This window comes from Clupea harengus, chromosome 3, assembly GCF_900700415.2.
Source record: "Clupea harengus chromosome 3, Ch_v2.0.2, whole genome shotgun sequence".
NCBI classification, from domain to species: Eukaryota; Metazoa; Chordata; class Actinopteri; order Clupeiformes; family Clupeidae; genus Clupea; species Clupea harengus.
In genome coordinates, this window is record NC_045154.1 from 10,289,386 (window position 1) to 10,316,921 (window position 27,536).

A 27,536-nucleotide genomic window follows, 5' to 3' on the forward strand; every position below is an offset into this window, starting at 1 on the left:
CATCCTGGCTCTTTTTGCTGGCATGATTTTTTATAAACTTTTGCAGGATGGAAGCAGGCTGGCAAGCACCCTTTTGTGTGTGTGTGTGTGTGTGTGGCGCATCTGTTTGAGAGAGAGCGAGCGTGCATACGTGCCCACTAAATGTTCATATTAGTTTGAATTTTCTCCTCGTGTCACAACATAGTTACATGTTATGTATTGAATCCTAAATATCATCTGATGTTTCCCGGCGGATCAGCAGATCAACACCATGCAGTCTCTGCTGTCTAGGAGCCACCTTGTGATCTTTGGAAACTGATTACTGAACACTTCTCGACTGGCTGGTACTCAATAGAAACTCTGCCCCGGTTTTTCCTTCTATCGCGACATTTGGCCATGTTTTGAAGGCGGTCCCTTTGGCGTTTTCAACTCGCAGGAAAGAGGAGAAAGGTTATTCAGGAGAAAAATGATTGCTGCAAGTTTTCGTGACTGCCAGGTAAGTGTGTTACAAGTTTGTAACACTTCAGGGTAATGCAATAGAAATAATTCCAACTTTTCACGTGTTGTGTAATTTAATGTTAGAAAATTAGTAGTTTGACGAAGTAGGCTTCATGTCAACGTCAAAAATTGACAAAATTCGATAACCCATATCCATAACATCCCCGACTTTCGTAATTCCTTGCAATAAAACTCACCACCTTGTCGGCGATCTTTTATGAATAAGATAAAACATTTTAACGTTGTCCTGTAATTCTGTTATCGATTTTGTGCAAGGAAGTAAACTTAGCTTAATTTCAATAATTGCATTAACTTTATCCATTGTGGCGGTTGCAGTTTGCACACCGGGCACTGCAGTTAAGATGATCTTTGCTCTTTGAGTAACTTCGAAATAGGGGCACGAAACCGGAATTAAAGACATTATTCCGGATGTGCTTTTACCATATGGTTTAGTGACAGTTTGCTACTGCTTACAATAAACTAAATTCTGATCTGACAGGCTTGGAAAGCTGAATGTTTACCACTGTCCACCACCAGTAATGAGGCCTGCAAAATGTATGATGCGATTATTACACAGGTAGGTATACCTATGGCTTGGCGAATCTTGGCTGCCTTTGCAGCAGCTCAATTTAGAACAATGACACAGTTAATTGATCACGCCAATTTTGTCTAATTGTTTGTTAATTATATGGCGATGCATGTTTGTGGTTTGACAGTATGTTAAGTGGCGCAATGATCCCACCCTGGGTGGTATCGAGGGATGCATCGCTGCGGTTCAGGCTGCCGATCCAAATTTCGGTATGTGAATAACAGGGTAGGACAGTGTGAAACATAAATACAATGTGACAGTTGACGTTGAGAACGTTTGAGTAATATTGAACTAACTTGTTCTCTGTCACCTAAACCACTTGAAATAGTTCACTTGTATACTTTTAGATGTCTCATGAATTATTCACAATATATCACTTTATTTACACCCTCAGTCACTGAACAAAAAAAACAGACAGGCCTAACAAAACACTAATTGGGCACATGTATTGTGGGAAAAAACAGTGGCAATGTTTACCTCGATTCATGACGGATGAAAATCACAGGTAGTGCCTTCAAAGCTGAATAGTATTTCTACCACTGCAAAGCAGCAGAATCTTTGAGTTGCTTAAGTGTAAAGCAAACACAAATACTGATGGAAGAGACAAACCTAGAAAGGTAGTGCCTCCTCTGGCCATCTCATATCTGCCTCTCATATCACCCCAGAGCACTCCCCCAATTTGTTCTCCCACAATTTGTTCTCCAACAGGTTTCAGTCCCACTATCTAAGGGGGAAGAAGATTGGAAAGTCCACACAGAAGCTGCATAGGATGGCTTGTGTTACCCTCTCCTGTCAAACCTGCTCTCTGTCTAATGAGTAATGACTGCAGAGCAAGAGCATCAGTTAGTTCGCACCTGCCAGCTCTCTGTTGGAAGGCATTCACAGCTCCCACACAGCTTTGGTTATTTTTTAACATTTACTTCAAGCTATGATTAGTTTTAAATACATTGGCATACATTAACTATACATACCGCTTCTGGTTTTGTCACCCATACCTCTTTAGTCTTTTACACCTGCATTCCTCCAGGTATGAACGGGGACTTTGAACTCATCACCCTGGGCTGACATTAAGCAGCAAAGGTACTTAACCCAGATACAGGAGGGCTAGCTGGAGCATTAGCAATAAAAGCAAAATTATGTTCTGTGTGGAACCTGGCTTAAGCCCCTTCTCATGTTTTGATCTCATCATAGACTTCACCCCAGTGGCCACTCAGTTTGTCAGTGCACTGACTTTCTGTAGTAGTCTATAGAATCTAAGCAGGTAGTAGTTGACGGGAGGGTACCTGGCACAATCTGTACTAGTTTAGATTTCAATAAATATAAAAAAAAGTGACTGAAGGTGTAACTAATGTGTGACTGTATTTCTGGATGAAGCACTTGTCTTGTTATCTTAATTTTCAGTGCTTTGCTCATAAAAGTGACTTTAAGGTACGATAACTCTGCTGCTTCCCTTAAAGTGATGGGTCACGTGATCGGCACGGGCCTGGAGTTGGTCGGTATGGCATCGTCGGTTGAGCAAAATGAGCGGTTGGCCAGTGCGGTGAGGCGGACTGTGGAGCTGGCCAAGACCCAGGAGATCACACCCCGAGAGAGCCAGCATGTCCGAGCCATGGAGCTGTTCTCCAGAGGGTAAGATAACAGGGTCACAGCACTGCCAAGTGGAGAGGGGGGATTGGGTTACAGACAGGTGAAGTGATATTATTTATAATTATAATTATTGTCATTTAAATATCACCTTTCACATTTCGCAAGGTTAATTTACTAAAGCAAGAGACCGAAAATATCAAACAGAACCTGAGAACTAAAACAACACTCCGAGGAAAGAGGAGAGGAGCAACCGTAAGAGAATACAGGGGACAACAGATAGATAACACTTGTAGTGTGATTGCATAGTTAGGGTTCACAACACAAGTCATTTGAGTAGCACAGAGGGAAGAGCCGAGTTCTGAGGCGAGTATTGATCTCCTGTCTAGTCTTACAACTTCACTTTCAAGCTTGCAGTGAAGAACATGGACGTCTCTAGATGAAACAGATAGAGCGATTATCCATGGTGTAAGACAGGGTGGCAGAGCTATTCCTTTGAAGGTGAGATGGTGCGTAGGGGCAATTGATGCTGTAAAACTTGACACGGTTCCAAACGCTACTTGTTATAAGGTTGTGACACTATACTGCAAGCTTTTTTTTATTCAACCCTTCCTCATAGCCAGTTAAAAAGTCAGAAGACACTTTATTTAGGATTAAGTAGTCTCATACATTATGGTATCACACATTAGTACACATTGTATATACCCCTGGAGGTAACAGTGTAAGAATCTTGCTTAAAGTGTGGAATTTGGTGAGGGTGGGTAGTTGAGTTTGATTGTGTTTGGAATATCTAAACTAGCCTAGCAGCTTGTGATGGGGTCCATAATAGGATATTAAAGTGCAAACCTTGTTACCAATGGGCACACCCACGCCATTCACTACCAACATTTGAGCAAGTAGCCTAAGTCAAGCGCTCTAGCAAAGTGGCAAAATCACACTCCTGTGGAGGAGCCCGGCTTAACTCCAGCCAGTTACATATACATAAGTTATATATGCAGCCAAAGATAACTTTGGTATGAAGTGTAGATTTTGGTGGGAATGTTTAGCACCTTGTGATGCTGCATGAAATAGGAAACTGGCATGGTTCAAACCTACGCTTGGAGCATAATTTCAGCGTTGGAGCCTAATTTCAGCACTATTCTAGTTCCAAAACGTGTTGTCCAGACGTGTACTCCAGCAAAGTGGCGAAATCACGCCTAGTCCTGTGAGAGCAGGACAGAAGTAACTTATGCCGACTCCTTTGGAGGAGATGGTCCTAACCTCACCCTCACCTCATAGCGCTCCTCATCCCACACAGGCCATTGAAGCATTAAATGAGGGAAACAGCTGTGGCTCAGGGCCAGAAACGGAATGAAGTGCACAGTTTCATTAGTGTAAACGGTGGAGATGTAGAAAGTGATAGACCGGCTAAATATGAACTCTGTGCAGTGGCATAAACAGCACCGTGGACAGTGATCTCTGATCTGGTCATTTTTAATTTGCTACAACGTAATGGTGTTGGTCATATTGCATATTTTACCTCTCATGATGGCTCTCTAGTTATTGAGCTGCTCTGTGAAGCAAAAGAAAATCAAATAATGCTTAGGTCAGCATTAAGATGTTTTCATCATTGGTTTATGGTGCCACAATCAATTTCTGCAATAGCTTGTCTAATCTTTGTGTTGGACCATAGATGTGCCTGTGCACTATGAGATGACACAACAATGGGACTTTGGTAGAGGGTTTTTTTTTTCTCAGAGCATGATAACACCCCTAGGCTACATTTAGCAAAGACCTTTGAAAACTCATAGACCACTCATTGTACATTCTCAGGCTTTCTGCTCCTGAGAAACCATTAATGAGACCATGTGGAGTCCATGTGATCAGATAATAAAGCCCTTCTTAAACCAACAGTTCAAAGTTCAAGGCCATGACGTGTAAGGTTGAGACAAGGAGCCTAATTCAGTTTGATTGTTGTTATTTGTGGGACGGAATTAACATGTAGTGTTCTTTTTCCGATTCCATGTGGAATTTCAATGAAAGTGTCATGACCACGGTGTCATCATATTGATTTGTCGGTGCTTAACTGACTTCTGTCCTTTTCCATCTGTACTAAAGTGCGATATTTATTGCTGAAATAAAATATAACTATATTGTTTTTGTCAGACATTGTGAGAGAGCGCAGTTCTGACAAACGTTACTAATTGGATACCTTTGGGGGAATGTGTCCTCTCAACAAAAATAGACTGTACAGACAGTAATCCCACAGGCAGCGGTAGAAAGTGGGAGATGACGACATGTTTGTACTCTTGCTCTGGGCAGTTTGCTTTGAATGGTGTGCCGAAGCAGCCCATAAAAATATCATACATAATGCAAACTGCACTGACGTTTTTATTTTGAAATTGTGTCTTTCTCATACAACATTCTCACTGACTCCATGAACCATTAAATGAGAGCAGTTCCTTTTCCATACAGGGAACTGAATAATTGCACAATTGATTCTTTTGTGCTGAAAGAGTTTTGTCACAACTGAAGTCTATGAAGCTGCAGTTACTTCTGTAGTATATTCATACTTATGAAAAAAGATGAAAGAAATAATTTCATTTTACATCAGTACAATACATTAACTACATTTAAATAGCACAGTTAATTACAATAAAATGGGATAAATGTCTGTTCGTAATGCCCTGCTTATTTGTCCGAAATAGCAGGAATTATTTTTAATGTGACCCACCTGTGTTTCAGAGCTCTGTCCAAAGCCTGTGATGTGTGGGAGGAGATTCTTGTGGAGCACCCTACTGACCTGCTGGCCCTCAAGTTTGCCCATGATGGCTTCTTCTACCTGGGCTACCAGACTCAGATGAGAGACTCGGTGGCCAGAGTGATGCCCTACTACAAGCCACACACGCCCCTGTCCAGGTAAGCAGCTCTGTAATTCAGTGGCTTCTTTTACTTAAATAATAGTGTGTTTTTCTTTTTCTTTTATGTTTTATGGAAAGTTTTTTTGGACTGCATGACCCGTATGAAAGGTACTTTTTAATTTAATGCAGCAGGAAGGAGCTTTGGTCTAAAACTAGCGAACTAACAACCTAAAAGGTAGGTAAAAACCTTGCAAAAAAAAAAAAAAACAGCCCAGTTGGTACTGATAAAAGCTTGCCAACATACAAGCTGGTGTTTTTTGCCGATATAGTTGGCAATATATGTAGCAAGTAACCATTGCAAGTAAGGTTCTCAGAGTACAGTTTTCTATTCACAGTCTACTTAGCTCCTGTGCATGTGCAGAGTGGTTAAAAGAACACCTACATCGTAAACGAGCTGATCGATGGAATGGGCTGTTAGCCACCACTGTACATTCCCTGTTTAATTTGCACTTCACCTTTAAGCTGTTTGAATCTACAGAGAGAGAGAGAGAGAGATCAGACAGTTTTTTTTATTCCTGTGTTGTTTACCTCAGTGCCAGCTTACTAATAAAAGCAGCAATGTGGAAAGTCTCACAGGTCAGAGACATGGGAGTGTGGAGAGCCTAAGTACAGTTTCTTCCACTTGTTCCCTAGTATGTCTGCTTTATTATAACAGGGTAAAGGCATGTTGTGTGTGTGTGTGTGTGTGTGTGTGTGTGTGTGTGTGTGTGTGTGTGTGTGTGTGTGTGTGTGTGTGTGTGTGTGTGTGTGAGTGAGAGTCTCTCTCTCCTTCAGCTCAGCCTTGGTATGTTGCTGCCACTGAATTGATTGCTCTCATCATATCTTTGTTTCCTCAGTTATCTGAAAGGCCTCTACTCTTTTGGCCTTCTCGAGACTCACTTCTACGACCAGGCTGAAAAAGTGGCAAAAGAAGTAAGATTCCTTCCTTCTAACTTCTCCTTAAAGCTGAATGAATGTAGAGACACATGGATAGGTGGACGAATGAACGTATGAAGTGGTGATCAAGGCATTTTTATTACAGAAGAAATTAAGACAATGACCACTTTTGCTACTCAGTCTTCGTTTTAGTATTCAAAGTGAGTTCATTAAATTAGAGGTAAAACACTGAAATCTATCTGTATGTATGAATTAATGTTTAATTGACTGTATGAAACGTTAAAAGCACAAGTGGATTCATTAATGTTGTAGGGCTCTGTCACATGCCTGTTAGGCTTCTCTACTGGTGTAAGTGGGGAAGGTGTCTGAAGATTTAGAGCATCCTCCATCTTAGTGCTGTGAAGTGTAGAGCACTTTGAGTGTTCTCAGACCAGCCGAGGGCTCTGTGAGTGTGGTCTGTGAAGCAGTCAACAACTCTTGAGTGATTGTGCCGTGCCGTTGGCCTTTGCCAGGGGCTGGCCTTGGCGCCCGACGATGCCTGGTGTGTGCACTCCGTGGCACACGTCCATGAGATGAAGGCCGAGGTGGACAAGGGGCTCAAGTTCATGCAGTCCACCGAGAAGGACTGGGAGGTCAGTGTGCAATGGGGTCGCCAGGACCGTCAGACTCCTATACATAATACATTACACTGCACATAGGCCAATGCACAGGACAGAACACATGAGACATTTTAATGCCAGCTCATTCACATAGAGTGTGTCTGTCTGTGTGTGTGTGTGTCTGTGTGTGTCTGTGTGTGTGTGTGTGTGTGTGTGCGTGTGTGTGCGTATATGTGTCTGTATGTACAGTATGTGTGTTTAATGTAATGCAATGCAATGCAATCTCAGAGAATATATGTCGGAGGTTTGGAACCTTGGAACAGTCATTGAGGGCTTTATCTGAGCAGAGTACATGCTATTTGTTGTACAAAGTGAAAGACTAATCACACTCCTTTTTTTATGTCAAATCTGTCTTTTCTGTGGGGAAAAATAAGTAAAACAAAACAAAAGAATCACTGTCACCATGTCCAGATCTTAGAACTCAACATGTTTACACCAGCAATGAGAATAAGTACTTTTGTTTTGTGCTGGGAGGTTTTGATCCAATTCTGTCCCCTGATATTATGCTCTGTAAAAGCATCTGTAGGCCAATGCTTCATTATTCACTCATTCCTTCTCAGACAAGCAGATGAATAAATTAATATTCCCTCTGATTGTGTTCTCTCTCTCCAGGGATGTGACATGCTTGCCTGCCATAATTACTGGCACTGGGCGCTCTATTTCATTGAAAAGGTGAGTAAACCGAACATCAGGTGTTTGCGTGTGAGCGTATATGTGTGTAAGTGTGTGTGCAGGTCTGTGTGTGTAAACCTGTGTATGTCCATAGGTGTGTGTTTTCTGTGCAAATGCGTGTTTGTGTGTGTGTGTGTGTTTGTGTGAGCGCATGTGTTTGTGTGCGCCTTTTCACCAAGACTTTTTAGTGTGTTTGCTCACAGCAGATAACCACAACCACTTAATCTCCCAGCTCGTTCAAAAAGTGCACTTCAGGAATTATTTATCTCTTGAGTAACTCCGCTTGCACTCCCCCCTCCTCATATTTTTACCACTTAGAAAGCCTATTTCCCACACTTTTTCTGTCTCTTCCCTCTCCCAGCCCGTCTTCTCTTTCTCTGTCTCACTTTTGAATAATTCAAAGGCAGCATTATTTGCCCGAGGATGCTCAGTTCTTCTTGTTGGCTCTGCAGGGGGACTACGAAGCAGCCCTGCAGATCTACGACTGCCAGGTGAGGGCCCCCGCTGCCAGCCTGTGATGCAATCTTACGCTGCCGCCAGATAACACTGCTGTAATCTCAGAGTAACAAAAAAACTGAAAAACAGTTGCTGCTTGCCGTAGACATGCTCTGCTCTGGGGAGGAGGGGACATAAAAGCAATCATGTGTCAGAGACAACCGTGGTGAGGGGTGGGGTGGAGTGTGTACATGTATGGAGTGTCGTCTGTTTCAGGCATGCATGCAGTATTCACAACATGAGTTCTGAATTTTGTTTCCCTAGAGGAAGTTCTCCTCCTGTTCTCTCACAACATGTCACCCTTTGAGTGAGGAAGGGGGGAAGTGTGACATGGCTGGCTTTCTTTAATGTAGAGAAAGTATGGCAGTAGGGCCTTTTGTGAATTAAAAGCACACCAACGTATTTTTTTGTATCACGGCTAACGATAACCAAGGCATGCCATTTGGACCGTCCCAGATCAAGATGTGTTGTCTTAAGGCACTGCGGCTAGTGGGATGAAAGATGCAACAGAACAGAAGCAAGCTGCACAGTTAGCGCAAAGGGAACATTCCAGCCCCTTTTCAAGGCTCAGTGAAATGACTGCCTTTTAAGTCTTTGGATGATTGTTAAAAATAGAAAAGTGATGGCATGGCTCAGTAGTACGATTGCTCAATCACAGAGCATTGCAAAGCCATCACACTGATCCTCTTCTTAAGTTTTATTTTTATTCCACCCATTTTATGGCGCCCCGATTCTGCTCCGAGCGCCTTTTGAGATATCAACACCGCTCCAACTCTGACACTTTTGTCCTCACCCCTCTTGTAAGAATGGTTGCACTGCCCCCTGACACTCTTTTGTTATCGTCATTTTTCATCCCTCTTTTTCCTATTGAAATAAAAAGTAAATTGACTGCATTTATATAACGCTTTTCTACTCAAAGAGCACTCAAAGCGCTTTACATGGTAATGTCCTAGACATTTACCCATTCATGCACAGGCGGCTTCTTCTACTTCCTGAACCACCCATGTGTTACCATTAATTCAGCCATGCCATTAGGTTTACATGTTTGGTTGCTTATCAGAGATTTTCCTGAACTTTACATGACATTTTATGAAAGCACTTTGAATGAAAGTGTTTTGCCCTCTATCTTTTATTTCAACCACGGTATTAAATAGGCATATTTGGCTGTTATCAGAGATTTTCCAGTATGCGACATTTCATGGCAATACAGTACTGGTGGTGCAGCATCATAGCCTTAAAAGCCGGAAACTGAAGATACCACCTTCAATGCGGATTAATATCAGTCTATATTTCAGCCAATGTTTTGGTCGTCTTAACTCAGTGACCTCATTTAACTCAAAGTAACTTAGCCACTCATCTTGGTCCAACCTACCTACTTTGTAGATTTGTCGGGGTGATGGCTGAACTGAACAGCAGTTTATCAGTTAATAATTTCTTCTTATGAATCCAGTAGTTCCTAATAGATATTTTCTTGGAGTATTTTCCTCACTTAAACATTTGAATCACATTTTCTCTCTAGTCATTTCATTTCAGTACATTTCCTCTGTTATTTCGAAATGTGGCGGATGATTTTTCATATCAAGAAGGATATCTGCTTTAACCACTCATAGGTAGTACCTATGATTGGTCATGATGAATCATGTATCATATGATCTGTATCATTTGTGAAGGATTTGTCATCTGCCTTAATCTGGATCTCAAAAGTGCAGGGGTTTGAAAGTAGTATATTTCAGTATTTTATTTATGTTTAATGTTAGCAGACCAGAAAATGTATTCATTAAATTCAGTAAAGTTAAATTATTTTAGGGGGATTGAATACTTTTGCAAGCCACTGTAAATTACATATTTTTCATTTGCTTCTTATTCACGCTTTTGTGTGCTAGTAAGATGTATCTTTGTAGCCTTAAACATAGCTGTGTATGGGTATGCTAGTGTGTGCTAGTAAGACATATCTTTATAGCCTTAAACCAAACTTTGCAGAGAGCCTTTTCACGAGCCTTTGAGTGAGTGTGATGTGGGAGAGACGGGGCTTCTGTTGGAGTAGAGTGAGTGTGATGTGGGAGAGACGGGGCTTCTGTTGCAGTCGTTTTGGACCCCAGTGTGTGCTGTTCCCTCAGGTCTCCCGTCGCTGTGTGACCTCAGGTGCCATGTTGGACACAGTGGATGCCTGCTCTATCCTCTACAGGCTGGAGATGGAGGGTAAGATCTCTCTCTCTCTCTCTCTCTCTCTCTCTCTCTCTCTCTCTTTCTCTCTCTCTCTCTCTCACTCATATACATACACTTCTCTCCCTATGTCTCTCATACACACACATACGCATACACACACACACGTATAAGTATATGGCCTTGCGCTCTCTCTCAATTCAGAAAGTATATATAAGTTTATGAAGTGTGTGGCCTTGCTTGTGTGTGTGTGTGTATGTGTGTGCCTTTCTTCTGTAAGGTGTAAGTGTTAAAGATCGCTGGCGTGAGAAGCTGCAGGTGATTGAGCCTCACTGTGAGGATCACACGCTCCTCTTTAATGACCTGCACTTCCTCATGGTGTCACTTGGGGGCGCTTCCACTGACTGCACCCACCGTCTGCTGGAGAGCCTGAGGGAACGAGCACGGTGAGACACACAGACACACACACACACACACACACACTTGCTCACTCCCATGCACACTTTTCCACAAGACTACAAAAACATGCACACACACCTACTCTAATGACCTCTCTAACACACTTTTATACAGATTTATTCTTTGACATACATGCATATTTGACAAATTAATTTAAACTCAAACTATCCCATATATGCTAGGGATTATGTATGCAGTCACACTCACACATTATTATGCAAAAAACATGGAAACATTATGCAACTGGATGATTTAAAGTTTAGGAAAGTAGGAAATATGCCTAGGGGCAGACATGCATTCATGCAAACACACACCTTCTCAAGCAGCCTCTCCACAAATACACACATACACACATACACACACTCTCATTATGCAGCAAACGTGTGTACTCCTCTGTGAGGATGCAGTGTGCATGCAGTCTTTTTTGAAGGTCTGTCCTTTCAGGCTCTGTATGATTCTTAAGTGGGTCATGAACACAGGAAAGAACACTGGAAAGAACTTAAAGCGCGCAAGAGAGGGTCATGTTGTAGAGTATTACATAACATGTGTATTCCCCCAATGAGCAACTCTAGAGTGCAAGAAGCTGTCCACTTTCTCAGCACATTGTCTGACAGACAGACCCTTAGTAAGCCAAGAGCATTAGAAACGAAGTAGTTGCCAAGTCTGCTTGGAGATAGCAGCCTTAATGCAGGTGTGTGTGTGTGTGTGTGTGTGTGTGTCTGTGTTTGTCTGTTAGCTAAAACAAATCTTTAAATCTTTGCCTCCCATCACTGCTCTGTGCTGTCCTACTGTGGACCCAGAGACCCAGAGGAGAACCACCAGTACCAGCTGGCGGAGAGTCTGGGGCTGCCCATGTGCCAGGCGCTGGTGGAGTACGACCAGGGCAACTATGGCCGCGTGGTGGAGCTCCTGCAGCCACTGCGCTACCGCTTCAGTGACATAGGGGGCAGCGATGCACAGGTGAGCAATACACTTGTCAGAAACAGGAAGTGAAGCAAGTGCCACAGAGTACCATACTGGCCTGGTGATAACAAGGTCATGACGGAAAGAGACTCTGTCATGGCATGAGGCTGCGGCTCCTTGAGTTCTTCATATGCATCATTAGGACTGGATAGATTTGGTTCATGTCTACACTCAGTGTTCAGAGTTCAGTCCTGATTTTGTCAACATTTTTGACGACAGGAGGGGCATGTTGATGTGTCTAAGCTCAATGCCAACAGTTCTGACTCATGAGTGGTGGCTTTGTTGGGTTGTAGTCTTGAGTGTGCATGAATAGCAGGAACTATGGCTTAATCTACTTTGCCACCCTCTGGTCCTATGAGTGGGAGAAGTTCTGTGTTGGACTTATTATTATTAATATTATTATTATTAACATAATCCAAGTGGAGCCTGTGTGTTTGATGTTTGCATGTGTTAATTGCATTATAAAAAAAGTATAATCACAAAAAAACGTGTTCTTGTGGCACAACTGGTAGAGGAAAGTGGTAAAGATGCCAAGATCATGGGTTCAATACCCAGGAAACACATGTATATCTGTGCTGTAGTGTAAGTCGCTCAGAGTGTCTGCTAAAGAGTACATGTATATCTGTGCTGTAGTGTGTAGAGTACACACTTTAGAGTGTCTGCTAAAGAGTACATGTATATATGTGCTCTAGTGTGTAGAGTACACACTTTAGAGTGTCTGCTAAAGAGTACATGTATATATGTGCTCTAGTGTGTAGAGTACACACTTTAGAGTGTCTGCTAAAGAGTACATGTATATATGTGCTCTAGTGAGTAGAGTACACACTTTAGAGTGTCTGCTAAAGAGTACATGTATATATGTGCTCTAGTGTGTAGAGTACACACTTTAGAGTGTCTGCTAAAGAGTACATGTATATATGTGCTCTAGTGTGTAGAGTACACACTTTAGAGTGTCTGCTAAAGAGTACATGCAGGGCTCTCAAGTGTCACGCATTGAGCGTGACAGTCACACATTTCGGTCTTTAGTCACGCACTCCCGCCACACATCGTATTTCTCACGCTGAAAAAAAAACTCTAGGCTATTTAATGTGACGCAGCGCGCAAACATGACCTGGCCGCGCTGCCCTCACCATGGAGGAATCAAGCACGTCTCCCCGAATCCCCTGGAATTCTGCCGTGAGGTGCCACCTATCAGCCAATAAAAAAAAATTAAAAAAAGGGGCTACACAATAGCCAATCAGAAAAAAACGTATCTTTTGTATCTGTGTAAGATTTAATCCAGCAACCAATGAAAATAAAGCATCCTGGAATTGCGCGCGATTGATCTTCCGAAAGTTTCTTTCACCTGAGGAAACCACTGGAGCTCCGAGCATCAGTCTTCTATAAAGAGTATGTCGTCTCCTGTTTTAATGTTACAACAAATTCACAATGGTTTGACACAAGCAATGACAACTTGACTGCAGTTAGAGAATATTTCCCAGATAATTAGCATCAGTTTTTAATGAGTGTTTGTAGCCCACACAGTTTTAGGCCTGCCTTTTCAATATAATTTCAATATAGTTTTGACTCCGAACTTTGTTAATAGGCTATGATAAATTTTAGTAGGCCTATTAAAAATATATATAGCCTATAATTCGAACGAATATTAGGCAGCCCTTAATATTCAATGATGTTATGGGCATTATTTTTTGTAAATGTGTTTGCTTGAACATTCTATTCAGATTCCGAGGCTTCTTCACGCCTGGTGAAGTTGTGAATCGCGAGCTCATGAGGCATACTAGCATGTTATAAATATCCTGGCCATGGATGTATTAATCATTGCATCTGTCTTTCAAAGATGTCAGGTAAAAAACAAATAAGCATCCTGTCCTTCGCCCAAAGAGGAAAGCCCCCTAAAAAGGCCAGATTAGGCCCAGAGAAGGTCGTAAACACATTAGAGGAGGAGATGGTGGAATTTATCTTCCTACATTTATTACTGTAGGAAGCACCAGCTCATATTACTGGTGCTCTATCTGCCGCCAAGAGAACTCCTGTCCTGTGCCCATCCAGGTGTGCGGGAAGTGACAAGGCACATAGGCAGTAAGGGGCATCAGGCCAAACAGCAAGCACTGAAGTCAACCAGCACAGTCAAAAACGTTTACTTGCCAGTGACTGCAGAGTAGAGTGTGCAAGAGGTCAAGGTACATTTAAATGCATAAGGTTGACTACAATGTTCATGAATACCATTTTTCCTAATTAATACATCCAATTCTATGACTATGGCATACATAATGGGAACCAACACCAAAAATAGACATAAAGTCATAATTCTCTCTCTCTCTCTCTCTCCCAAATTGAAGAAATACTTTGTAATTGGTTGAATTGTCAGTGCCATGTGACAAATCTTTTCTGCAAGTCTGAGCAATCATTAACAAGAACAAAACACTAATAATAATATGGGGGGGGGGGTGCGGGGCTGGTCTGTGGGCATACGGCAGGGCCGGGGCGGGTCGGGGGCGTAGCCGGGGGGGAATATGTCACTCTTGCCTGTCTTCAAAACTTGAGAGCCCTGGTACATGTATATATGTGCTCTAGTGTGTAGAGTACACACTTTAGAGTGTCTGCTAAATGACTAAATGAAAATGTAGCAAGCAATATCAAGCAGAGCAGAAACGGATTTAAATGAAAGTTGCTTTTATGTGCATTTTATACAGCTGTCATTAACAACCTTACCTTCATCAGCTCTGCTTTATAACTAGTGTTGATGTGAATACGTGGAGGCTCGTCTTTTTTCTAACTGCCTGTTCCTCTATCCTAGGAGACTAATGCTAATGAAGAGATTCAGAAAGTCAGACATTTGTGCTCCAGGGTTAGACAGCTTTGACTATGAGGAAGGATGTCTGCACTGGAGTTCTCCTTGAGACTTTGAATGTCTGTACAGATTGAAGGAATAATTGAAGTGCTAACAGCCATTTCTTTGGACTTAATTAGCGCTGTTCTAAAGCTGTAAACTAGTTCACCCAGTGCTTCCTCAGAGACAGAAGCTGAGACCATGGACAGCCATCAGAGAGACAGGCTTTTAGAATGAGGTCAAGAAAACATAAAACATTCATGCCACACACATTAATACCATACACACACAGAGACGCACTTGTAGTCATTAGCTCTAATATTTGTACTTGCAGAGAGATGTATTCAACCAGCTGCTCATTCACGGTGCCATCAAATCCGAGGACAAACTCCATCAGAAGTATGCCCGGTAAGAGTGAAATAATTCTGCCTTCAGCAGCCAAAACATGGCGCTCAGTATAACAGCCTTTCCACAAACAACATGTTATGTTATCCAGGTTAGGTAAATAGCACTTGACTCTGCAGAAGATCTAACCCTGACAGGACTGTATCTTATCCATAAACTGACCCCAGATCAGTTCCTTTGTAAGACCTGTCGCCAAGGGCTTTTTGAACCGAATGTGGTGAGGAGCAAAAAAAAAAAAGATTGAATAAGAGTGTGCTAGCCAACTCTGCTAGCAGCTGGTGCTGATGTAATGTCGATCTTACAAATCAGAGCTGGGTTCCTTCAGGAGTCACCGCCAGTCATCATCAGGACACTATTATGGGAGTCCTCTGAAAGAAGGGCCTCGGATCTTTACGTGTGATTGTGGCTGTGTTAAGGTTTTTTCATCTTGTAACCTGTAACTCAGCTGTTGTTATTCACTACATGTTACCTATATTGTCCCATGTAGGTCTCTGCTGGTGGAGCGGAATGCTTTACGGCCCGGTTCCCCCATGACTGACCGAATGATGCAGAAGTTTGCCGCCCTGCATGTGTAACTTGTGAAGCCCTGGTCTTCATAGCGGGTCTTTTACCCAAGCACTTACTCGAACTCTTGCCATGCTCCTTCAAATAGCCTGTCTAATGTCCAGTATATCTTACTAACAAGGGTTTGGGTCCAAAACCTCCATACATTCAAGTACATGTTCAACTTGCAGTAGTGGTTTAGCCCACAATAATGGATCTGCCCATCTAATCTGACTTAAGATAGTATTAATTCTACTTAACCTAGCAGGTTGCAAAGTTAAATTACAGTAAAATGGATGAAATGTCAAGTGTATTTGAGAGGAATGATCTTATAATGTGAAGAGGAAACGAATGTATGTAGATCTGACAACCTGCACATTCAACTACAGCCAAATGAAGCTAATCATATAACTTTGTGACATTGAGCCACCTATCTCATATTTTGGGCGTTTAACTGGAATGTGAACTTTTTGAATACTCTAATGACTTTGGTCATAGTTATAACCTTAATAGCACAGCTAATCTAAGAAGCAGCTTCATCAAAATCTCATCTGAAAGACTAACACCATTTTCTTCAGAAATGTCATTAGTGTGAATTATGGTGCACTTGTAGGAGGGCGATAATTAAATGGCAATATAGCATAAGTCACACATTGCATAGACTCCATCTAAGAAGTGATTGAAGTACAGAGAGACTTTTTCTTTTTGAAAGTTGAACATATTTAATTACCAAGTGAACATCACTGACAAATAAAAACTGTGGAAAAAAATGTTTCAATATAAAATAGTGTCAAATATTCATTAAAAAAAATGTAATAAATATTTAGCTGTAAGGTAGGCTGATTGTTTAGTCTGCAGTGTATTGTTGATTTTACTCTTCTCCCGCCAGAAGAAAGCTGGAGATGTCCACATGTCTGATCCTTGTCTGACTATCATCATCTTCGTCATCATAAGTGCCACTGTCTTCCATTTCATTCCCTTGTCTTCACATCATTGAGCTGATCTCACTCTGGATTTGAGAGATGAGGATCTGGGAAAGCACAATTCCTGCGATCTGGAAATAATGATTGGATATTATTTTTAAAATGCACTATGAGAACTGAATGCGTATGAGAACATCCCCATAGACATAGTGGATGTGTACACTCTGTGTATATATAGAAAAGTAATTATATTTTTGAATAAAATAGACTGGATCAGATTATTTGTCAGGTTCAACAGAAGCCTATAGCTTCTTGAACTGTGAATTTATGGAGAGGAAGAGAACAGACCTAAAAGATCTCAACTCATGCAGTGAGCATCATACAACTTACGCAGACATCTGAAGGCCAACACACACGTAAAGCTTAATGTTATTCTGTACCCTTTTCATTTCAGTTGTACTTTCAAATGTCTTTAAAAATTCCTCATACATATCTCACATTACAGGTCTGCACTATTAGAATTTTTTTCACGTTTTTGTGCACTCTACATGTAATGATATAAGTGTAGTCTAGCTAAGTGTGATCAGCTCTTTTAACTTGCTCCCACCAGCTATTTTACAATACATTTCTATCTGCACTGCCGCACAAGCTACTACGTGTGTAAAGACTGGAAGCCATTGTATAACTACTGCTGGCACCATCCCCTGCAGGCTATGCTGGGAAGCCTCTCTATCAGTCAGGATGTGTCCTGGGACTGATGAGTCCTGACTCAGAACAGGTCCGAACTCTTCATTCAGGCTGTGACTGCAGCTTTGGATCAGTTCAGTCCCTTTAAGATAAAGGGGGACAAACTGCAGTAATATTTTGTACAGAATGTATTGTATGGGTAGAAGAGACTCGACTGGTCTGGCTCTGAGCTCATAGATATCTCCAAGAGCAAGCCCCTCCACACACACACACAACTACATTATTGTGTATGGATGGACTCCATAAAGACTTCTCTCCCTCCTAACCCAGAGCATGAAATCTTCATCTTGACGGGCCATTTGAAGTGTGTGCCAGCTGGCTGCGGGCCACATCTCAACACCGTGTAATATCATCCCCTGCCTGTCTTCCAGCGCACGGAACCGCAGGCAACACAAACAGAGCAACATAAACTGGAGGCAAGCGCTGCCATGTCGACACAGACGTGTTCCTTGTCACCGAGGGGTGCCTCTTATACAGTCCAGTATCCCTGCGTTCCTTTTTGGCAGGTATTCACGTAACCTTGAACGAAGTAATTTTGGAATACGTCTAGAAACTGCATCAGTCAAAATGTTTTCTTGCTTTCACACTATGCCAACTGGCCATGAAGACCACACGAGACATACAGCCACAGTAACATGTCAGTAGTTAGTCTGATTATTTCTGACGGCTCACAGTTACATCAACAACTCTGTTTCCTTCAGAGGTTTGTCCATCTCATCCAAATAACTTACTGGCACCCAAGAATAGAGCAATTATTCTGCATGAGTGCGGTTTCAGTTGTAACAGTGAGAGGTATGCGTGTGTGTGGCTGTTCTGGGCTGTCATAAAGGATATGTAGTTCCTTCCTCAATCTGGCATTTGTAGAAGCTGATTTAGATGCGCCTGCACATCAGGGGTGATGTCGGAATGTAGAGAGCGAAATGAAGAAACATCAAAGCCGTCTGCAGAATAATGCAATTGTCTTGATGGCTTCATGGGTAATTCACAGCGTGGGCTCTTGATCTCTGGACAGGCTGGGGGTGGGTGGCTGAACACAAGTGCATATGTCTGTGTATATATATGTATGTTTCTCTGTGTGTGAGAGAGAGAAAGAGAGACTTAAAAAAATTAAGGCAGCAGAGTAAATATAAAAAAGAACGTGGCAATCGTGATGGGGGGGGGGGGGGGGGATGTGTTTTTCTGCTCCACTGTGGAGGTTAATGGGAGTAGAGGAGTAGTATTGTTTTGTCAGTATTGAGAGGCAGCACTCACTGGCAAGCCTGGGAAGCCTTCTGTCTGTAGCCCGCTACGTGTAGTTCTCTGCACTTCTGGCGGTGCATGTACGTATGTTCCCTGCCTGTTCAATCCACACTCAATTAAACCTGATAAACCTACTAATGGGCACAAAAGCATTTGAAGTACCACATCTGTTATTAATGCCGCTGAAGGATATATGAATGAATGTAAATTTAAAAAGAATCGGCTAATTTAATGTTCACACCATGTTTCGGCAGTGAAGTCTGCCGAACAGCTGTGTAAGGTTCAGCTGCATGTGCAATAGGCGGACTGTGCATGCATTATGCTTTTAGCGTGTCTGTATCCATATGGATGAACATGTCTACGGATATGAGTGTACACGCATAGAGTATGTATGCGACCAGATGTTTATGTACACATTACAGATTGACTTAAGTATGAAGGCAAGGCCTGGATTTGATTTTGTACAGCATTTTTTTTAACCTGTGGTTGTGTTCCTGTCTGTGTGTACAGAAGAGTATGTGTATAGTGATTATAAACCTCTGTGTCCTGACTGATGACTGATCAACAACTACCCTTCTCTGAAATGTTGTTTCTATTTTCCTTTGGACAACATAAGAAAAATCAGGCCCTACCTGTCTCAGCATGGCACATGTTTTTGTTGTTTGAATGAGTATATACTGTATATGAATGTGTGTGTGTTTGCTGTTTGTGTGTCTTTGTTATGTGTGTATATATGCATGCGTGTTTGTGTTTGCTGTGTGTGGGTGTCACCTGTGGCAGGGCGAATCCCAGGGCCAGGGTCCCCACCAGCAAAAGATGAGACTCGATCCACTGGACCGCTTGGTCAGCACAGCCCACCGCATACACAGACTTGGTCGCCTCCAGGTAGTTCTGCGTCTGCACCCCAAAGCCACACATGGTGTTGATCACTGCCTGGTAGACAAACGCACACGTGCATTTACACAGCTAGAGTTAACAGGTACAGTTAAAGTACAGGAGGGCAAAATAATTTTGTATATATTGGGTTAAGAGTGGATATAACTATTATCAGCGCAGCTGAGATTATTGAGCTGTTGTTGAAGCTGAACAGAAGGGGGCAGCAGTACCCCAGATGAAACGATTCAGGGGGGTAACCAAGTGGGGGAGATGGTCCAAAATTCTCCAAAATTGTATCATTCATTAAAGGGCATTAAACCCAATTAGTCTCAGTGATGAAATCAGTGAGTACCTAAGTGGGGAATGATGAAGTTTGACTTCACCGGAGGATAGGTGTCCGTAACATAGACAGAACAACACTGATAAGATTGTATCTCAGTTCCCAGTGAAAGTTCCCTCCGAAATAGATCTTTCCTTAATCTGATAAAGATCTTGCACTAGGTTTAGATTGGGACTGTTGGCTGGTCTGCGTTATTAGATCTATTAACTTTCAAACTTAAAATGGCTGATTGAACCAATTCATCATAGCCATCGTCGCCATCATCGCTGCCACCATCATCATCATCATCGTATCTGACTCATAGGTGTGCACTAACCTGAACATGTCTGACCAGTGCCTGCAAGCCCCACTGCTAAACACATTAGCACAAGGCTATTTTTTGCAAAAGCCCCTGATCTCACCAGGTGAAGAGCTCGTCCAAGGCTGTCTGAGACGCACTATTAGAACAATCATTTCAGAGCCCCACTAGCGGGCAGACCCACTCAACTGAATTGGCCTGAGAGATGACAGCCATCTTGGTCTGCCTCGTTCCCCCTCAAAACACTGTCTGATTGCGGGAGCAATCAAAGTGCAAGGGCCGCCTGGTCCCAAGCGTGATCTACAGCCATCATCATGCGTCTGATTATGAAGCAGCCTCGGGCCCACGGGCGCTGCTCTCTACTCTGAAGGGAGGAAGAGGAGGGTGGGGGCACGCAGCTATACAGTTTGTATGTACATGGGGTTGTGTGCACTTCAAATATTATGTCTAAGATTATTTATTTTCATGGAGACAAATCTCTTTTCCAATTCCTTGCCCTTGCATTGCACAATTCTACACCCCCATATAACCATTTTTGAATGTGTCTGATTTGGTATCACGTCCATTAAGTAGGCGTTTGTCTTGACAAGCGAGCATGTGTTTTGAAGAAAGGCAGTGGGCTAAATATGCATGACTGAGAATATACATGAGAGATTAGCATTCAGTATTCAGTTGTAGCAGTATGCCTGAGTGGAGAAGTGACTTGTAGTGTTTTGGCTGATGCTTTATTGATGTGCTTGCGTGTATTTGTGTGGGTGTAGGGTGGTGGTGTTGGGTAGTTGTGTAGGTGTGGGGTAGTTGTGTGGGTGTAGGGTGGTGGTGACGGGATGTTGTGGGGTAATTGTGTGGATGTAGGGTGGTGGTGTGGGGTAGTTTTGTAGGTGTGGGGTAGTTGTGTGGGTGTAGGGTGGTGGTGTTGGAATGGTGTGGGGTAGTTGTATGGATGTAGGGTGGTGGTGTTGGGATGGTGTGGGTGTAGGGTGGTGGTGTGGGGTAGTTGTATGGGTGTAGGAAGGTGGTTTGGGGTATTTGTGTGGGTGTAGGGTGATGGTGTGGGGCAGTTGGGGAGATTGTTTTGTTGTTTTATTTATGGAGGTGTTGTGTTGCTATTGTTGTGTTAGGCCCGATCCACACTGCATGTGTTGCGTGCGATGAGTGCTGTGTGTGTGTATTCATGCTTTTGCTACTGCCAGCCCTATCTTTCTGCATTGCGTTTGCCTTTGAAAATGGCTGTCAATACACAATCAGTTTGGTATCATCCATCATTGATTGATCCATCAAAGTTTTTTCGACCATTTACTACACTCGTTCAGAGCAGGGGACTCGTTCAGAGCGAGGACGAGAGAAAGAGAGAGAGAGAGAGAGAGAGAGAGAGAGAGAGAGAGAGAGAGAGAGAGAAAGAGCGCAATGGAAAACTACAGCCCTTCACCTAATGTTCTGTTAACTTATTGACTTAATGTAATTATAGCCTACATTGGTTTACTATATAGTACACCTGTAGCCTCCACTTTCCCCTTTCATAACATCGAATTGCTAAAATGTAGTCGTATGTAGTTGTGTATCGTAGAACCTCACCTCTCCCGGCACAGGGGTACAGCAGGAGTAGGGGACTCCACACCGCTCAGTGCTGGGGTTGCCATGGGTACAGTTAAAATACAGGTTCCAGGACCAGTCAGTGTAGTTGTTCCAGCCACAGCATGTGAACTAGCAGAGGGCCAGAATATAGGGATTGTAGAGAGAGAGAGAGTGAGAGGAATAAGGGAATAAGTATGTTCAAGAGGGAGAGATAGATCAATAGTGGAGGAAGAGAGGGAAGGACGATTAGAAGGTGAAGTGAAGTTTCAAGAGATCGAACGAGTGTGAGAGAGAAGGAAAAAGAAAGAAATAAAGACAAGAGAAGAGTGAAGGCGTTTGAGAGGAGAGAGCGAGTGGGGGATAGAAAGAGGAGGGAGGGAGGGAGGGAGAGAGAGATACTTATTATTAGAAACCCAGACATGTACTCAGTGTTCACTCCGCTTCTCTCTTTGTCCCCTGTGCCTTCATCATTAGCTGCAGTGAAGCTCAGCCCGGAGCAGCCAGCGTAGAGCTAGAGGATTAGATAGACCAACAGGACAGACAGACACACAGGCAGACAGACACACACACACACACACACACACACACACACACACACACACACACACACACACACACACACACACACACACACACACACACACACACATATATATAAAGTACATACACGCAGACATACACATACATACATACACAAACAGAGACAGAGAGAGAGGGAGACACACACACACACACACACACACACACACACACACACACATACAGTACATACATACATACATACAAACACTCCTGCACACACTGTCTCATACACAAACATAACCAGCACATTGCTTCATACCATACGGAGTCCACCCAATCTATCTATGTGTTGATGGAACTGCATGTTCCTGTTTTCCTCTTATTTGTCAGTGTGCTATTTTGTTTGAATGCATATATGCAGCATGAAGAGTATGACTAGTATCTGTGTGTGTGTGTGTGTATGTGTGTGTGTGTGTGTGTGTGTGTGTGTGTGTGTGTGTGTGTGTGTGTGTGTGTGTGTGTGTGTCACTTAATACATTGGAGTCCAAGACAGCACTTGATCCTGGAATGGCTCTAGGCCTGATCTGAGCCTTAGAGGCTATGGCCTCTATCTGATATGGGTGTAGCTTTGTGGAAGGAAACACTTTATAAACACCATCATTCATAAAAGGTAAATTGATAGTTAAATAGATAGTTAAATCAACTTTAGTTACTTTACTGTCAACAAACAATGGAATTGTCACAATCTGGCCCAGTTTCTCCAGATCCAAATTCATGTTTGTCCTGTGTCCTGCCATGTTGTGTTTTGTTTTGTGTGTGCCATGTCCCCTCATGTCATTCACTCTGTCTTTTATATACAGCCTGAACTTCCTGGTTCTCTGACGAGTGACTGAGCCAATCGCCAGCGATGCCACCCTCACACCTGTGGCCACTCACCTCGTCAGCCTCAGTGTTTAAACTCTGTGAAGAGGTTAATTTGTCGCTAGATTATCTCGCTCTTAATCGTCCAACATTCTGCTTAAGTGGTCATGCTCCTTGCCTTCTCACTGGCTGTGACTCTACCTGTATTTCGCTGGATACGAACCCTGCCGAACCCTCCTGGATTTCTATATTTGATTCTTTTAAACCTTTTGGACTATGAACTCTGCTTGCCTGGTCCATGAGGTTTTGCCTAGCCCTTGTACCCTGTATCCGTTAATGACCACTGATCTGTCTTTGTACTCTGGATTTGGCCTGCTCTTATGCGCCGCTGCTTGGGCTGATATCTGTGCAGCGAACCTTGGACTGTTTTTGACTGCTGAGGTTTGCCTGGTGACTTGGTGGTACTAAAACAGAATTAAATCTCAACTTTATTCACTACTCTCATTTATTGTGTGGGCTCTTGGGTCCAGTAATTACACCCCTGGCCTCTCCGTCCATGACAATTTGCTGATAATTACTGTTGAAGGTATTATGTTATTGCCGTTTTGTAATAAAGATTGTATTACTGCTCTGTTACTGTTGGGTTGACTTTTTTTAATCCCATCTTTCTCATATCCCTCATAACCCATAGTTTTGGTGTAGTGCTGCAAGGTAACATTGACTTAAAGGTTTGTTCATAAATATGTTTGAGCTTGATTACAGAAATCAACTGCAATTCTGCTTTTGCTACACAAATAATGACTCTTCTTTAAGTCACCTATTAAACATTTAATTTGGGGGAAAGGTGTATCAAAATGGTGTTTATAGATGCTTTACAAAGTATCTATAAACATTTGGCAAAGACATTATAATCATCAGTTGCAACTTCATTGCAACTATTTGCCATCCAAATAATGTTTATAGGCAGTTTGCTAGTAAAGTAATTATTAACCATTGCTGAAGGTTCTTCCATCTATGTAGTGTTTTAGATGTTTTACAAATGATCATTTGGTAATCATTAACAAAAATGTACTATAATATATAAAATCTTTAAAAGAATAAACTAGTTTATTAATGTAATGAGAATCTAAACTAATGATATATTATAACATAAATTATAGCATTAGTAATAATTAGTAAACGTGATTAATCATCTTTGTTTGGTAACTGTTGTTGTAATTGTTATTAACTATCAATTTATAATGTATTAATGATGGTTCTTATAAAGTTTGTCACCTTGCTTTAGTGTTGAGTGTTTTACCAGTGTCCGATCAACATGGATGTGTGGAATGATGTGGTGTGTATGTGTGTGTCTGTACTGAATATACTGTATGACTCTCTCTCTGAAGAGAAACAGTCCTGTGTGGGTGAGTGTGTATCTCTCTGTGTGTGTGTGTGTAGAGTGCAGTTGTGTGCGGTGTTGATCAATCTTTCTGCCTATTGTTGTGTCATATTGTATATGAGAGAGAATAGTATCTAATTAGCATGTAGCAAGAGCTTGGTGTGTCTGAATGCAGCCAGAGATGGGCAGTATTTCAATTAAATGTATTTAAAATACGTATTTAATAACTTTTGGGTGTTTTGTAATTTGTATTTTGCTGGGTGGAAAATAATCAGATGTCATTTGTGACAGAGATACTAACTACTAAGATACTAACTACTAAGATACTTAATAAAATGTATCATTTTATTCTAAATGCCAGTAAATCATATGACACATCCTGTTGGGTCCGGCACACTCGTTGTGAACTGTTTGTTTTGGCCTCACGGCCACTAACCCAATGAAAGAAGCTGCTTTGGTGCTCGGTGCAAATTGCCTTAACATAAAGTACGTAGTAAACTATACTATCAGATAGTGTCAGCTGTGCACAAACATAAAAGGTTATTATTTGTGGCTCTGTTGTAGCGACGGCACATTTTAAAACCCACTTGAAACAATGGCACCCTGAATGACTGAAGGAATTTGATGAGCACAATAAGGTGCTTGTCAGTGGTGAACATAAGAAAGCCAGGACCTCACACAGACAGACTCGTCTTTTTGATCACGTACCAGTGACACAAAATAAAATGGACTCTCTTGCTACATCCTTTGTACTAAAAGCCATGTTCCCATTGGCTACTATTGACCAAAATTATTCATAGAATGAGTACAGAGCCAGAGCGCTAATTTAATGTCAAGGAGAGCACTCAGGGGAATTGACGAGGATTTTAGCACTAAAACAGCAAACTTAAAGGAGATACTTAAGAACAAACAATATGTATGCACAACTGTGGATATCGAACAAAAACAAATGATCACACTTTATTTGGATGATCCCCTATAGACTATCTACAGATGCTCAGATTATAAACAAACTCTCGAAACGCTGTTAACTTTTAACTGTTAACAATTTCTGGTTAAGGTTAGTGTTAGGGGTTGGGTTTGGTTAAGGTAATGTTCAGCGAATAATTAGAAAGACTGAACTTGAATTTCAACAAACCATCTGTAAGGTCTGTAAAGACGGACTATCCAAATAAAGCACTACCAAAAAAATAGATGCAGGGGAGTTACAGTGCACTGGATAAAATCGGACACAGTAGAATGTGAACCAATGCTAGCAGGTGTTTCCCCAGTCCACACACCTGTAATCACATTGCAGAACTGGAGGAAATCCATTCAGAATGTGGACTAACAACTGATAAAATTGTGGCTACTGTAACTGAAAATGCAATAAACTTCACAAAGGCATTACAAGAGTTAAATGTCACAGTTGTTTCATAGGAACAAGATAAGACTGAAGAGCAGGAACTGGATCTTTCATACATTACAGTAGTTCCAGAGGGACAAGAAGTGTCAGAGTGTGTCATCTTTCCACCACCCCACATCAGGTGTGCCACACACACACACACTGAGTTTGGGTTCAACCGCTGATGCCAAAAAAGTAATTAAACACAATCCAACTCTCTCTAGGCTGAATCATTCATCAATGGCAATGGAATGCTTCTGTCAGCTGTGCTGAAATACTCAATGAATTGACTGAACAGCAACTCAAGATGCCCTGCATTTGTTCGTGAAATTCTCATTATGAAATGACAGCCATATGGGTAGACAGATGTTACCAAGCCACAGCAAGGCAGTTAGAGACCCTTCACTTCCTGGAGAACCCCAGTAAGAACAGGATGAACTGCCCTTACTGGATTCATATCGACTGATCAAGCTAACTCTTTGTGAGATTCAACACCACTTGGCGATCATCCGCACCAGTTGAGCGTCTCTTGTCTTATGGTTTACCACTCTCGCAGAAGGTGACTACCCGCTGAATGGTTAGAGAAGTTGTTTGTGCGAAAAATAAATTGTAATGTAAGGAGGTACATGAAGGAGACTATGTTGTTTTATATTTTATTTAAGGTGGGGGGAAGCATTTCTCTTACACTAAATGTGTTATATCTTACTCTGCTGTAATGACACAGGTCATTGTCTCTTCCACGTCCTCAAATGATCTCTTGTAAAGTTAGAGATCTCAGAAATTTCACTATTACACTTCGCTCCTGAAAAAGGAATCTGCTAAGTGCCTAAAATAGTTTTAAAAATAGATAACAGTTTTTATATAGATTACAAAGGACTTATATTTTAATTAAATACATTTTCTCACGCCAATATTTTGTATTTGATTTTGAAACATTTGATGAGCAAGTATTTGTAATTTACAACAAGGTACTTTTTATGTATTTATGCCCATCTCTGAATGCAGCATTTCTGTGTAGAGTGTTTCAAGCATGTTTTGTCTTCTCTGACTGTTGTTTTTGAGGTGTACATGACGCTTAATAAATGCAGAGATATTATATCACATTTGTGTGAATAGATTGTGTTTCATCAAAGTGTAGAATACCTGTTGAGAGTTATAGGTGTCTATGTAGCATAGCTGAATGCAATGGTATTATAATGTGTGTCTGTATGGACTGTCCTGATTTAGAAGCCAACAGCTCTATAGTGTGTGTATTTGAATGAAGTACCCATAGTCAGCTGGTTTGTGGGGACATTATGGTGACTGAATTGTGTCTTAATTGGTTGCCCATGTATGTCACCTCTTTCTGTATGTAGTCCATGAGGTTCTGTAGGTCAAGGTCATCTCTGTAGTGGACAATGGCTTTCTTCACAAACTTTCCAAGCGCATCCCTAGTCTGGAGGTGGAGAGCACATTGTTGTGTTTTGATGCTAGACAGACAGAAAGACAGACAGATAGCCACACACACCCACACACACAAATACATACAGTGCATAACACGTACATTATTTAGTCACCATCTTAGACACTCACTCATCTGGAAATTAATTTTTTGACTTCTTATGAATTTAGGAACACACGCTCACTAAAGCATGAACACATTTGCAAACCCCAGCTGGGCCTTTGGCCCTGGAAAGCAGCGGACCCAGTTCTGCACCAGAGGGGAGCCCAATCTGTACCTGAGTATACTGCTATCCTGGGGTACTGACCTAAACACACATACTCACAGCACTGCA

General features: G+C 42.0%; 2 protein-coding genes across 3 annotated transcripts in view; one reads left to right on the forward strand and one right to left on the reverse strand.

The window, feature by feature from the left end:
* The first annotated feature begins 305 nt into the window (after positions 1-305).
* Positions 306-16,389, forward strand: ttc38 (tetratricopeptide repeat domain 38). 2 transcript variants are annotated; one of them, XM_012833119.3, is made up of 14 exons: positions 306-475; positions 977-1,054; positions 1,194-1,275; positions 2,524-2,695; positions 5,375-5,548; positions 6,387-6,462; positions 6,939-7,058; positions 7,698-7,757; positions 8,210-8,248; positions 10,370-10,451; positions 10,696-10,861; positions 11,675-11,834; positions 15,002-15,075; positions 15,560-16,389. In XM_012833119.3, exons 1-14 carry the CDS (start codon positions 446-448, stop codon positions 15,645-15,647), a joined length of 1,401 nt encoding a protein of 466 aa, XP_012688573.1. In that variant the 5' UTR covers positions 306-445; the 3' UTR covers positions 15,648-16,389. The 2 variants fall into 2 exon arrangements, with proteins under 2 accessions (XP_012688573.1, XP_031420391.1); XM_031564531.2 differs by lacking the exons at positions 306-475; positions 977-1,054 and adding an exon at positions 1,775-2,146.
* Positions 16,390-16,588: 199 nt separating this feature from the next.
* tspan33b (tetraspanin 33b) overlaps positions 16,589-27,536 on the reverse strand; it is a 19,839-nt gene continuing 8,891 nt past the window's right edge. The window contains exons 5-8 of the mRNA XM_012833084.3: positions 27,101-27,196; positions 21,614-21,742; positions 19,296-19,457; positions 16,589-16,669 (exon numbers count right to left, since the gene is read on the reverse strand). Of these exons, the coding sequence (XP_012688538.2) occupies positions 16,601-16,669; positions 19,296-19,457; positions 21,614-21,742; positions 27,101-27,196 (456 nt within the window). The 3' untranslated portion in view covers positions 16,589-16,600. The remainder of the gene's footprint in view (positions 16,670-19,295; positions 19,458-21,613; positions 21,743-27,100; positions 27,197-27,536) is intronic.

Excerpts from the sequence above, each read along its gene's own strand:
- ttc38 (XM_012833119.3), top strand. The coding sequence starts at position 446 with ATGATTGCTGCAAGTTTTCGTGACTGCCAG. Across the intron at positions 1,276-2,523 it reads GGCTGCCGATCCAAATTTCG|TGATGGGTCACGTGATCGGC; the intron begins GTATGTGAATAA and ends CTTCCCTTAAAG. Across the intron at positions 11,835-15,001 it reads TAGGGGGCAGCGATGCACAG|AGAGATGTATTCAACCAGCT; the intron begins GTGAGCAATACA and ends TTGTACTTGCAG.